The sequence below is a fragment of the Montipora capricornis genome, chromosome 10 (assembly GCF_036669925.1).
Source record: "Montipora capricornis isolate CH-2021 chromosome 10, ASM3666992v2, whole genome shotgun sequence".
In the NCBI taxonomy this organism is placed as follows: Eukaryota; Metazoa; Cnidaria; class Anthozoa; order Scleractinia; family Acroporidae; genus Montipora; species Montipora capricornis.
This window is the reverse complement of record NC_090892.1, coordinates 16,913,753-16,928,625: the sequence shown is the minus strand read 5'-3', so window position 1 is coordinate 16,928,625 and position 14,873 is coordinate 16,913,753. Positions and strand designations below refer to the sequence as shown.

The following is a 14,873-nucleotide window of genomic DNA, read 5'->3' as shown; positions in this document are numbered from 1 at the left end:
ATCAGAGGTGAAACCAAAACCAATCGTGGCTCGCGCGTGCACATTTTCCCGCGCTTTGTGTCGGCTACGTGTGATTACTTCGAGTTTTGATTGATTTACTGGATTGTTTCCGTCCTTTTTGATTGGCCAAAGTAATTACTTTGGTTTTGGTTTTACGACACTCATTTGAAAACCGCTCTAACTGCAATAATTTAATTAATTAATGATTATTTTATTCCAATTTTTAGGCCTGAGTGGGTGGAGATAATCGAACCCCGAACAGGGGAGCCTATGTACGCAAATCTTAAGAGTGGCCAGTGCCTTTGGGAGCCTCCAACTGGAGTCAGGGTGTAAGTAATCTAGCTGTTAAATTAAATAAAATCCAGAGCTGAAAAAAGCTACATGTACTCTTTAGGTACCTCTAGCTTTCTTGAGGTATGACTTACCAGTACTAAAATCTTAAGGACGATGCCTACTATTGTTATTGTGCACATGTTCTGTGCATCTCGAGATACTCAGATTTCCTATGGTGGTGCTTATTAAGGTAGGGCTATTTTTGCGTGGCTCGAAACTATACGGAAAAATTAGACCTTAGCAAGTGCTCTTGGTATCCAAAAAGAAAATTGGGGGTAACCATGCATTTTTCAGAGATAATTGACTTTCAATTTGGAAAAGAATGCCATACATTGCTTTGTATTTTAAAGCTTTTCACAAATATTGTTGATTAATTATCTTCGACAAATGCGTGGTTACCCCCAATTTTCTTTTTGGATTTCAAAAACATTTGTTAAGATCTGCTTTTCCCGCATATTCAGTAAACCGTACAAAAATACCTTTGAAGTAGTAGGCACTGTCCTTAAATATTATTGTGTTTAGTGAATGGGGAATTACATGAGCCATGTCTGTAAAAGCCGTGATTTAGGCTTGAATGGGACTCTTACCTATTACTGTAGGGATAACAAATAATAATTATTATTTTTGTTATAAATTATGTGTACGCAAACATTCTATGCATCTCAAGGTGCTCAGGTTTCCTACATGTATGGGTTGTGCTTACTAATACAGGGATATTTTGCATGGTTTTAAAACTATGGGGAGAAAGCAGAACTTAGCAAGTGCTCTTGGTATCGAAAAAGAAAATTAGAGGTAAGCAATTTTTTCAGAGATAAGGAAAGCTTCCATTTGCAAGAGAATACCATACATTACTTTGAATTTTAGACCTTTTCCAAATATGTGTGGTTACCCCCAATTTTGTTTTTTGGTTTCAATAACACTTACTTGTTTTAATATCTGCTTTTCCCGCATATTCACAAACCACCTTTGAATTAGTAGGCACTGTCCTTAAGTGAGAGCGATTATTGCAGACATTTGACCATGACACTGTGATATAGTGTAGGTACTGGCGTACCACTGTGCTTTCAAGCCATCTTAGAGTGGGTCAATAAGCCTGTGTTGCATCTTGTGGGAGGTGAATTCATGTTTAGCAGAAGAACAGAATGATATTCCTAAAGTGACTTAAATGATGCTCTTTTGTGTAAAATTCTGAATTGCAGAAGGAAAGCAAATGACACTCAGTGGTGGGAGCTTTATGACCAGAAGACTCGTCGGTATTATTACTACTGTGCAGGAACTCAGACAACAGTTTGGCACAAACCCAAGGATGTGGAGATCATCCCACTTGCAAAACTACAGGTAATTACTCCTTACTCAGCCTATTATTGTTCAAAGCCTGGAATATTTAGAAATGTACAGCAGGCCCCAGTTGTTCAAACGATTGTTAGCACTATCCGCCGGATAAATCATTATCCACTGGATAACTCAATTGGTTTTGCTAGTGTTTATCGGCTGGATAGTGATTTATCCGGTGGAGAGCGTTATCCATCGTTTGAACAACTGGGGCCAGAACTTTATCTATTCAAGAGCAATATTATTTTATTTTCAAGGCTGCTGCCTTCCAACATTAAAAGTTAGTAGCCCGAGTCATTTTTTTGAGAGCCTAGAATAAATTAATTTTTAAAAGTGAAGATGAATCACCTTGTGATAGGTTAGGGGCCCGTTTAGGCTACTCGCTCTGAAATTTGGTCGCCTGCGCTCGGAGGTAACTTAAAGGCACCCTAGGCGACCTGGGGGCCGTTAGGCAGCAGCCTTGATTTTTCTTAAGTTGCCACTTAACCTTTTGACCAACATCATGTTAGCATACCACAACATTTTGGGCTGGAATTTAGAGACAGTGCTTGATCAAAATGTTAGTTGTACATAATTGTGGGTTTAATTTGTTTGCTCAGAATAAATTACACACGGGAATCATTTAAATGTTGAGGGAGGCAGCGAAACAGTAAATTTAATTTTGATTTTATCATTCAACAAGGTTTTCGCTGCAGACTTTTGATGGTTTATCTGGGTCTTGCTGTGACTTATATTAATGTGCCACTCAGATCCTAAAGTTTAAAATAATTCGATCGAATTTATGGTTTCATAGTTACATTCATCAATGCTGTCAATAATAATTATTATTACTGTGGAAGAGCAGGGTTAATAAGTGACATCCTATGTTTTGGTTGGCTGAATTTGATCCTTTTTGTGAGTTACTGATTTTGTCGGTACCAGAAAGTGGAATGATTGGTTGCAACTTTGGAGGCTGCAAACTAGTGCAAAGCATAGTAACGTATAATTATTTAATTATCATCAGGCTGGTGTTGAATGTACTGTTTTAAGAATGCTGTAATACTGCAGGGTAGTTACCTTAGTTTAACACCATGATTAATCTTTTTCTTCCATCTCTCAATCATGGTGAATGGAATTTGGCCAAACTGTCAACAAACAATTATGCAAAACACGGTATCTCACATGCTGACTTTCATGCTTGTCGAAGCCTCACTTGTTTGGTTTGTGGGAACAAACCATTGTGCAGCTTTTATGTCAGGGCTTTTACCGTTAATTCAAAAATAATTTCATGCACGTCCTCGGCAAGACGATAATAATGTTATTGTTGCCTTATCAATTAATCTTGTTAACTTCTGACTCAAGAGAAATGTCTCCATTTTAGACTCTCAAAGCCAGGGAAAAACGCAGAGCAGCAAAGGCCAGGGAAGAGAAGAGGGAAGGTTTATCAAGTCGGGAAGGATCAGAGAGGAAGCGGAGAGATGGAAGCTTAAGAAAGGATGGGTCAGGTAAACAGGATGACAGCTCATTAAACAGAAGGGAAAGCAGTGGACGTAAGGATGGTATCTCAAGGGATGGTTCCTCATCACGGCGACATGGTAGCAGCCGAGATAAGAGGGAACGAGCCAGCTCACGTGAGCATAGGAAACATGATGCAGAGGTAAGACCATACGATGCATACAGTAATAAATTATTATTATCTGTATCATAATAATCTATAGGTAGTGCATAATTATTTCTTTGCAACAATAAGCAGCAAAGTAAATAATTATTATTGCAAATCAATATTAGGACTCTTTCCGTTTGTCAGAACTTGCCGGTCAGACCCATCAGTTTGCAAAGAAAATTTAACAGTTTGAAGGAACACTTGAATGATACTCTCTTGCATTCTTCTGGAGCAGTATATATCATCCTTGAAGTGTGTTAATTTGAAGGAGTTGTGGAGTTAGTCCTTTCAAATGCCCGATCTCAGTCCGTTCAGTTTTGTCAAAATTGATGGAAAGCATCCCTAGTATGCTGAAGTAATTAACCCAACTGGCAGGAGGGCAAATAGGTGGCCATTAACAAAGCATGGTCGATTTGAATTTGAAGACAAATTCAGCTTTTAGGCCGATTGCGATTTGAACAGATGAACCACTAAATTTTATCACCATCTTTGTAAATATTATTATGTAAATCTCTGGAAAAACAGCTATCACCATAATTGAGTTGATTCTTTGGGTTGGTTCGGGTCTTATAACAATTTCTTTTCAACTATTTGCAGGAGGCCAGCTCTTCTAATGCTCTAGTAGCTGTTTTGAAGGAAATCGCTGTTGTGGAAAATGGAGTGGAAAGCAAAACTGTGAAAGATGACACTGAAAATGTTGTTGATGCAACTTTTGAAGAAATAACAGCGATTGCTGATGCACCAGAAGAGGAAGGTGGAAGTTTGGAGAGACAGAGATCGCCTGAAATCCCAATACCTGAAGTACCTCCTGTAGATTTATCACCTCCTGAAGTTCAAGATGAGAAAGGTTATTTAACGGATGAAGAAGGCCCCTTGACACCCTCAGGAACTTTGTCACGTAATGGCACTTTGGATGAGTAAGTGAAAGACACAATGTAAGGTGGAGATCTTTGTAGGTATCTAGAATGATTCAGCCATTGTAAATCAGATATCCGATGAGTATTGAATTTGGCTTGTGAAGTGAATACGTGTCGATAAGTTTCTGTATCTAAGACGAGAGTGTCTAATCGGCGTGGTGCGTGGGTGGTTGGGTCGTGAGTCGTGGGTCGTGAGTCGTGTGTCGTGGGTCCCTAACCCTAACCCTAACCCTTTTTTAATCAAGGGCTGGAAATTCTCGAAACAGAGAAGACGTAAGACCTAAGACAAATTTAGACCGAGCACTGAGGGAGCTAATATATATCCTTTTTCATCTTCAAACAAACACGACCCACCCACCCACCCATGCGATTTAGCCCCACCCTCTAAGGCTCGTTTTAAACGTCACATTTTACATGTTCCGAATGTAATGCAAGTGAGCGAAAACGATAAATTTTTCTCATTTGCATTAGATTCAGCACATGTAAAATGCGACGTTTAAAACGGGCCTAAAATTAATCACACTTTTGCCAAGACATCAGTGCAGTTGCATGCAAGCCTTACACAAAGTGTCGTGATTAGTCCTTAAGCATTTGCTACTTACTGTATTTCCGACAATGAGTCAAGTGTTTGGATTCGCATTGAAAATTAACGAAAAAATCCAGTCGCAATTTTGCGAAAAGATACGAAAATTTAGTCGCAATTTCGCAAATTTTAGTGGCAAAGTCTTAGCGCTGCATTTTGTTGTTAGCGGTGTAGCAAAACAAAATATGAGCCCACAATACTTGTGTTTAAAGAAACCGCTTATGGCAAATAATATCGAAGGAATGGAGTTGTGCACGTAACATCGCAGCGAACTTTAAATAACGCTACAATTGCGCTATCTTCAGAGTGAAAGAAAATTCAAAAGAGAAACAAAATAATCTTGTACGTAGCAGCAAATTGGCAACTGCTAACTCTTTTGCTTCGGACGAGCGAAGGTGAAAGCAAGTTTCAAATTTGCGACTTCTCCAGATATTTTAGTCGCAAAGGGAAAAAATTCAGTCGGAAATGCGACTTTATTGGTCGCAATTTCAAGCCGTGAATACTAATAATTATTGTCACAATAGTTCAGTTAAAACATAAAATGTGAATGTGCAACCCATTCATGATTGTGTTGTAAATCTTTTTCTATGCAGCAGTGCTGGTGATGACCATCTCAGTCCATCAGGCACCATTGAAAGGGCGCGGCAGGCAATCGAAAGTGCATCCAGAACTATCATTGCAAACAGTGCTACATCTAAATTGGATTCAAGGAAAGATGATGATTCCGTCTTTGTTGCAAATGGAAATTTAAATGGCCTCAAGAAAGGTAGGCATCTCATTGGGCTCGTTCTGCAACTAAACTTCATTGATGACAGGCTTAATAATTTACCACAAATAAAAATCGGGGGAAAAGACAAAAACGGATTAAAAAAGAGGAAAACGATTCTCTTATGACTTAGTGGTAGATCATCGGAATTAGTAATCGGGAGATCGTCGTGGGTTCGACTCCTTTTTTCCGAGTATCCCCGAGTCACCATCGATTAGTAAATCTCTACGTGATGTAAAACAGAGTTATTCATTGTAAGATAACTGACATATTAGAATTTCAAGAGGAGGCAGATCTCCTTAGAGGGTATTTAAATGACACCGGGACTAACTTAATCTCGTACCCAGATCTCACTCTGTTACTGGAAATGTGAGATCTGGTAAAGTTCGACAGTACACCATTTTTCATTGGCTACTAAAAAAAGGTTGCGGCAATGCAATCTACGCTCCGATTGGCATATGTCGTGGGGCACTTAGTGAAGGTTTGGTTTTCGCAAGGTCATGTGCTGTTCTGAATAAATGCCAGTTGTGCGGAGGAAAGTTTTGTTTTCTTCCGACGCCGGAAAAGCTTTACAGTTGAGGAATATCATTTTAAAAATTTGCGACGTTTGTGTCAATGGTACCGACGAAAGCCCCACGTACCCAGCCACTCAAATAAAGTTCTGCGTAGCTTGCTACGCGGTACGCAGAAACTAATAAATTCTAGTTGAAGTATGTAATTTATTCAAAACAGTATTTCTTGCTCTTAAAGCGTGACTCGCGAATTAAGTAGTGACCAATTGTGAATTTTACGGTTAGATTAACTACATTTTTCACGAGATCGTGTCAAGAAAATAGCGCTCGTTTTAGTGATTAGGCCTAAACTCTCTTTAACATTTTAGCTTTCAATTTACGGTTTGGCTAACTACACTTTGCACGAGATCGCTTCTTTCTGTTTCGGCTTAAGTTTAAGGTTTCCTTGTCCTCTACCCAAAAGAATCTGTTCTGTACGAACATGCGCAGTGATAGAAAAGACCGTATTTCGAGCCTCGCTGGCAATGAGCATGCTCGAAATCGAACTTTACCAGATTTCCCTTCCGTATGACCGTGGGAGATCTGGGTACGAGATTAGGACGAACTCAGACCGGCATGAGTTCGTATCGGCCTCCATACATTTCTGTTTTTGTGTTTACGATGAAACCATTATGATGATTACGATGATTCCATTACTCATTATTGTACAAAGTACTTCATAATATCTTGCTGACCTTAGGCCATTTGAGCCCCTGGCTTTGGCTCGTAACCTTGCATACGGAACCTGCGCCCGCAGTGCGCGCGGCAGTCAAAACCGTGCTATCCTGTCAATCATTTGCCCCTTCACTGGAAACAGTGCATTTCGGTTGTTCGTAAATGACATTGTTGTTGATCTACGCAAGGACGCGGTCAAAGTCTTTATTCGCGAAGTTAACTCAAATAAATATCGATACGGTTTTGCCGTCTTCTTGCACTTGATTCGAAAATACCAGCCTGAATTCGTCTTAGAATAGTTAGAAAAGCACAAATAAAAGCCAAAGCACAACAGGTCACGTTCGAATTCTGCTCGCCGACAACCCAAGTTTGTTGACAAAAAAATTGCCACAAAATGTTTTAAATGGTTTTCTGGCCCTTTATTACTAATGGCGCTCACGTTTATTTTAAATGGAGTATCGGGAAAGAAAAATTGTCAAGCTGATATTTTTTCGCGCGAACATACATTTTCAAGTAGCGAAAATTTGTATAAGCACTACAAAACGTTTACTAACCATTGCCCGAAGGAACACCTTTTAGAAGCTGCAAGGAAGCCGCTGATGAATTTTGCACAAAAACCTCGGCCCCTAACACCGGAAAGCCAGACTTGGAAAGTTTTTCAGTGGAAGGCTCGCTAAGGAAGAGTTTCTAGAGCTTGCCCTCCCGCAGGTCGCCAGAAAGGTGCAAACAACCTGGTTCATGTCTGAAAAGAGCAAGATCTAGAAGGGGCAGTCAAAATTGTGTTTCTTTTATTGTGCGAAAATTTATTTTTCCCTCAATCCCAAATAAGAACTTGCTGTGTCTTGCAATTCAACAGTGAATTGCTATTAGGCCAATACGAGAATCAACATCAAGTTCAACAAAGAGGCACTCCCATGGGTTTGGCGAAGAAAAGAACATGGCTAATTTAAACTGGGGAACAGAGTAACATACATACATACATACATACATACATACATACATAATCTTTATTTAACGTGGATAGAAACACTTAGCTGAAGCTATTTTACAGGTTTTCCACAAAATAATATTAAAGAAAAAAAGAAATATATACATAAAAATGTAAGAATATGAATAAAATATCTAGTATCTAAAATTTCAAAATTTGGGTAACTAAAATTTAATGTTCCTCACTGGTTTTTTTAACAATATCAAAATATTTTAGGGAACAAGGGAAGAAAACCAATTTAAATTTTAGGGATCAAAAAGCTGGGAACAAGTTTGAAAGTACTTTGGGGAACAAGGAAACACAAGCAAATATGTAAAGGGAACAAGGACTCCTCTCCCCAGGAGGGCCTCATCAAATGTTCTGCGTCTATCCAACAGCTCAAACAAGCTATTCCAACAATTTTTGAATGACCAACAAGAAAAGAACACTTTCTTAGAGAAATAGATTATTTACAATAACACTTAAGCATGCGAAACAATGATCAGATGCTTACGAGCACCCTCATGCCCATGTTTGTAAAAAAAGCACCATGAAGTATTCCTTGTGGCTGGCTGGTTTAGGCATTGTTTCATCTTTCAACATTGGGCAAAACCAAATCAACTCCATTCTCAGAGGGCACTGGGGAAAGAAGCTAGAAGAAAAAACTGGCCTTGATCCAATTCTCCGAAGGTAATCTTTACAGAATAAGATCATAGAAGGAACACTTTTGAGTGCCAACCTTAAGCCTTTTAAAACAAGCGCAAACAATATTAATAGTCTTTAAATTCACAAAATGTCAAACAGCATATTTTAGTCTCATATTCAATTAGATTTGGCTGCAATGTTCCTTAAAACTATGCAGAACTATTTACCATAAAATGTGGAACATTTCCTGCCTATCTAAATATGCCGCAAAAGGGCTCCGAAAAGCAAACAGTTAAGTTTTTAGATTAAGATACACAATACCTAAAAAATAAATTACTTGATGTGATCAAGACATTGAATGACCAAGCAATAAACAAATGGCAGCAATGTATGTTAGGTTCACAAAGTGGGAAAAAAATATTCCTCAACTGATGTTTCAATATGCATTTAAATAAATTTTCTATCAACAATTCAAGGGACTGACTCTTCACTAGTATTGATTTACATTTCCATGATAAGTTTGAAAGTGAATCTGGCAACCACAGTGCCCTATGAAATGGGGCAAAATCTTTAAACTAACATTGTACAAGGGACACCATTATTGATGCCCTGCGAAGAACAAAGATTAAATTGAAAGAAGAGTTGGTCTGGAGTTTATCCACAATGGACAGTTAGTGGCTGCATTCACCAATGTAGAGAACAAACACATCAAGTTTCTTGTCAAGCAACCAGGTGTTCAAGGAGCTATTCAATTTCCAAAGAACTATGGTAGTGTGCAACAGTACCTGGGTGAATTCGGTTACCTGGCCTGAAACTGAAACTTGTGGAGCCAAACAACTTGTTGAGCTAAGTACTTAAACTGGGTAGATAATTATGTCTACAAATATGGTCTATTCAACCAACAGTTTCTCCTAATTTTGTGTACTATTCACTTAATGGTTCCTTAATAAAAAAATCGCTAATGCAATTAAGGATTCAAGTCCTTTGAAATCATCAAAGTTACTTTGTGCCACCAGGAACAAACGAAAAAGTACAAGCACTGAAGACAAACAGCTCACAAAAGATCACAAAAGGCAGGACTCCGTTTAAAACAGCAAAACGGGCCGGGGATCCTCGAGTCACTAAAAAGTGCTGCATGCTACGTAGATGTTTGCAGAACGATCGCAAGTTGTAATCACTGAAAGAAAACTCCAATCCAGATCTGATAGACGATGGTCGTGCAAGACTCACCAAGCAAATGGAACACCCGACAGGATTGTTTGTTGTCTGGCACAGCAGATGAACGAAAAATTGTTCCCCTCACTATTAAGTTCCAACCCAAGACCAATCTTGCCCAAATACAACAACAATTTGGGCAGCAGGCAAGCTCATCACAAGCCACCGAAGTTGGCATAAAGCAGCATAGCGCTTCACCTGAAGTTCGATCATGATGGACACAAACAAGAGCTGAAAAAACTTCATAAGGTCAGACGACCAAATGTGATTGATCAGTTATCGGACATCAAAGTGCTGAACAGTACAAACCAAGGGATTTCGTCGTAAAAATGTTCACTCAGCAACGTCTTCTTCTTCTACAGAATAAAGTTCAAAAGCGATCCTGGTTGTTAATCACATGCTAGACCAATCCATAAACTGGATAAAGTGGATTGGCAAATTGATTGCCAGAACAATGAGTCATTTCTGTCTCGCTGAGTTCAAAGAAGCGACGGTCAAGAGAGTCACAACAGAAGGCTGAGCGAATGTCCACCGATCTAACCAATCAGAATGTAAACAATTGGCGTGACGTCGGATAGCACAAGGATAGCACAGTTTTTCCCTCTCGCTGAATTCTGATTGGTCAGTTTAAATTTCATTAGCTCTCACCGTATGCAAGGAACACCTCCATATAATTCATTGTGACTGCATCATAAATAAAGTAAATAACTAAATCAGCCAAGGAAAGAAGACCTGCCTGGCAATGAACTTTGATCGGTCTGACTTCGTCTCGTTTGCTAGACCGAGATGAGAAACTCTCGTACCGGTCTGAGTTCGTACCGTTCTCGTGTAACTAGGGACCTTAGGATCTACGACGGTGACGTCGACGAAAACGTCACCTCAAAATAGAACTTTGCTCTGGTAAAAGTCTTTCGCGATTATTCCACCTCGTTCACTTCTTACAATGTGGGCGAAGTATCCTAAAACTAAATTGGTACGAGCGGTTTCAGACTGAAAATAGAGAATGCAAGATTCTCTGTTGCATGCTCACATTGTGGTCAAAACCTAAAATTTAGTGATTTCACGTTGTCGTCATGCAGAGAACCGCAAAAATATGAGCTAAAATCTCCTCAGTTACATTAACCCCTGGTGATGAAATGGTATATAAGATCATAGCTTCACTTAATTTCACTTAAAGTACCCCTGTGACCAAAAAATCGATTCATATTTTTCTTTGGATTTCAAAACTATGTTAACAAAGCACTAAGTGACCCACGTTTTAAGCCTTGATTTAAAAAAGACACCTCTTGATTTTAACTGTAATTTTCCTATTTAATGGTCCACCATTACTAACATTATGTTCTTGAGAGAGCTGGATCGAGGAGAAAATGACGTCAAAGGCTCACTAGTTTGAGAATGCAATACGTGTGTACGCCGCAGAATTAATATGCAGCACGGGGGTTTTGGGCTTTCAGACTTTTAAACTCACGCTTTGCATATATAATAAGCTGCGTTCACACGCTGAAATTTTAAGCTAGTGAGCCTCTGACGTCACTTTTCCTTGGATCCAACCCTCTGAGGTCCAATCGGTCAGTTTTGAACGTGAGTAATGTCGGACCGTGAAATCCAAAACTTACACTCAAAAGTAAACGGCCTTTGGATAAAAATCAAAGCTCAAATTTTTGCCAGTCAGGTGTTAAGCAAACACACTTTCGAAATCTGAAGGAAAAAAGGAAGTGGTTTTTTGATTACAGGGGCAATTTAATTTAACCCTGGTGTTGCTTAGACCGAGGCTCGAACCCGGGACCTCTCCTCGCACAGTTGTCCGACTCACAACCGATTGAATGACTCGTTTTCTTGGTCCTTAACTAATGCAAGGGGCTGGTACTTGTTTTTACCGTTTTATTTTCTAAGCACTCAAGCCGTAAATTGAACTAGGAGAAACGCAGGCGATAAGTTATAGTACGGCCCTCGAACTTTGTTTTCAAGGACCTTGACAAAAGGGAAATGTCTGGCGTTTAAACAACATCGAACATTGTTTGGTGATCAAACATGCTGACGGTGGTGTGAGTGGCCAAACGTTTTAAACATTTTTGATCCAACTCAGATCAAACTCCACAGGCAAAGAACTATGGGCCACAAATACGTAAAAAATACGTGGATATAAAAGTGGCTGAGCAAGCGTGGTACGCATGCACGCACCAAACGAGCAAAATCTCGCCCGTCGAACACGAGAACAAAATAAATGTTTTAAGTCGTTTGATCGAATGTTTGATGGCCTTCAAATTTTATCAAACACGATCAAACAGCACCAAGCAAGGTGGCCAAACAGTAAAATGGTTGGTCACCAAACAGAGTGTTAAGTATTTATGAGTCAATGAGTCAATGAGTCAACTATTTAGTGCAGTTAATTAAACCATAAAATGAAAGCTAAAATTTCAGAGAGTGCTTAGGCCTAATCACTGAAACGAGGGCTTAGGCTTAATCAACAAATTATTGCTATATTGACTGTGAGTCTCATTGACTCATGACTCATGACTCATTGACTCATTGACTGATTTGACTCATAAAACATGCGTTCTCCACCAAACAATGTTTGATGTTGTTTAAACGCCAAACATTTCCCGTTTGGCCAGGCCCTAAGAGTATATAATTATTGCTAAGGTTAATATATGGCTTCCATATATATTTAACTTTCGCTGTATCTGTATCATTTACGGGGTCAATATGAACTCGCATAATGACCAGCTTTCAAGATGTCTTGATAGCTCAACTGGTAGAGCCCTGCCTCGGTACCGCACTTGTCTGGGTTCGAATCCCGTTCAAGGCTGAAATTTTCAGGCTTTTCTTTCGTTACTGCTCAGGTAACGTTAATGAATAACGGCGATGATCAGCATCTTATGGAGGCTCGAACCAGTTTCAACGCTCTTATTTCAAGGATCGGCACCACAACGTTGTATCATGTAATTGGCAATATTGTGGTACCAAATGAAACACGAATTATTGCTGAACAAGATGCAGTCATTATTGTGACGTAATATGCCACCGTGGCAACGGGCAAGCCCTATAAAAACAACCTTGATATTGTCTTTAGTTGCTTATATCTCAAAAACGAACTCGCTCGGTGACCCCCATTTTTTATTTCTGAAAAGTAATCAGAAGGGCATGATAAAACTTTTAAACAATTCTGGCTAGTGGATTCAGAGCCACCTTAATTTTGTGATTTTTTTTAAGGTAGCTCTGAATCCTCTGGAAAGAACATTTTTAAACTTTGCCGAAAGTTTCATCGTGGCCTTCTAATCGCTTTTCAGCAATTAAAAAGGGGGGTCACCGAGTTCGTTTTTGAGATATAAGCAACTAAATCCAAAATATAGGGTGTTTTTGCTGGGCTTTCCCGTTGCTAAGGTAACTTATTACATCACAATAATGATCACATCTTGTTTGGAAATAATCGGTGTTTCGCATGGTACCATAACATTGCAGTTACGTGATGCAGTGTTGTAGCTTTGTTCGATCTAAACAGAGAGTCTTCTAAGTGTTGAAACCCTTTCGAGCCAGCTTAACTTGGTATATATACACCTTATTCCAAAATGGCTGCCATTTTAGTATTCTTTTGTTCGATTGAAAATTGGCTCTTTTGGTCTCGTTCAAGGTTAAATATTCTTTTGAATTTTACGTTTGAAAGCGAGACCAAAAGGACCAATTTGCCAGGAAACACGGCGGCCGTTTTGGAATAAGGTGTATTGCGTTCGCGAAATTGTCGAAGGAACAAACTTTTTTGTATCTTACACGATGTTTCCATACGCAGGCCACAAGAACAGTATTGACGATTCTCTGAGCTTGAAACTCAGAGCAGGCGGCATGCCGGCTACCACAGCACGTCTGGTTGAAGCTTGTGCCCCTTCATCACTCAGTGCGAGTCCGCAGAATGTTCGCTCGTTAAGGCATAAAAGGCAAGTGAGTGACAGTGTGCTGAAGGATCTGAGGCGCGATGACGACGACGACGACGATGATGATGATGCTTTGGAAACAAGATCGATAGGAACTCCAAGCACTCTGCCGCGAATTAGTCGACCATCTTCCATAGCTTCCCCGGCCACTGGATCCTCTAAGCACAACACCTTGGTGAGCTGCTGAATCGTTCAGCATGTTGCATGTTTAAACAAAAGGAAAATCAATTATTTTAACCAATCAAAACATGAACAGGCAATACACCTTTTTAGCTTGTACGTTTTGTTTTCTCATTTCATACCACGTGATGTTCCCAAGGGAATGCTCCTTTTGTCTTTTTTTTCATATGTGATGCGTACATATGCACCTGCAAAAGACACCTTTGAAAGAAACTGTTCTCTAGAGTAACATCACGTGGTCTGAAATGGAAAAAACCGTACAAGTTAAAAAGGTCTATTAATTCATCTAAATAGAACTCGAAAACAAATTCACGGACTCATTTTTTGTTTTGAAGGCGTGGCGGTGATTTCGCGATTGCTTTGGCAATTTTTGCCCAGTTCTCGCAAAAAAGTTTTAAAATCTCACTCACTCTATGAACTTTCGTTGCCTAACGAATGAGGTGTGATGGTTTGTTCTGTCCTTGCTGTCTAAATTTGGTGGCTGCTTATACGGTGAATAAGACGATGAACGGATTCTGTTAGCTTAGTGACGCAACTACAGTCGGAAATCTTCACCGAGGACCCTTGAAAGGCTCCAGTTGCCAAGATTAAGGATGAATTTAGTATTTCTTAAAGCCCTGGCTATCCAAGGATTAAGCGTAATGATGGTCACCTGGCCTGCAGTGCGGCGACGTTCAGAGTAGTCAAACTTCATTTGCATTACTGTCTCGACTTCTCCCAACGCCTCCTCGTGTTTAGATGAGGCTATGTAAACACGGAAAAAGTCCTCTATTGCTTTTATAAAATATTTCTCCAAATTAATTCGACAAATGAAGGAAAATGCTGTTTTTTTACTTCTTGATTGAAAGAGATTTTCTTGATACGCGCTCATATTTCCTACCAGCCGATCAAAACGCGCGTCTCACAACACATAACCAATCAAAATTCGTGTGATTTCACAGCCGTGTTTACATACTCTCATCTTAACACAGCTGTTGACCAATGAGAGTGCGCGTACTGTCCTAATTATTTTACAATAAGTATAGGTGATTAGAGTGGTTTTCAGTTGAGTGTCAAAAGTAATTAGATAATTACTTTGGTTTTGCATTACTTCACTCAGTGATTGGTTCAAAGTTCTCGCGCCAATTTTTCAACCAAT

General features: G+C 39.5%; 1 protein-coding gene across 1 annotated transcript in view; it reads left to right on the top strand.

Moving 5' to 3' along the window:
- The window catches only part of LOC138019598 (rho GTPase-activating protein 39-like), a 34,083-nt gene that overhangs the window by 9,510 nt on the left and 9,700 nt on the right, over nucleotides 1-14,873 (top strand). Inside the window, exons 2-7 of the mRNA XM_068866457.1 lie at nucleotides 228-329; nucleotides 1,533-1,671; nucleotides 3,026-3,301; nucleotides 3,905-4,224; nucleotides 5,401-5,573; nucleotides 13,414-13,730. Coding sequence (XP_068722558.1) covers nucleotides 228-329; nucleotides 1,533-1,671; nucleotides 3,026-3,301; nucleotides 3,905-4,224; nucleotides 5,401-5,573; nucleotides 13,414-13,730 — 1,327 coding nt within the window. The remainder of the gene's footprint in view (nucleotides 1-227; nucleotides 330-1,532; nucleotides 1,672-3,025; nucleotides 3,302-3,904; nucleotides 4,225-5,400; nucleotides 5,574-13,413; nucleotides 13,731-14,873) is intronic.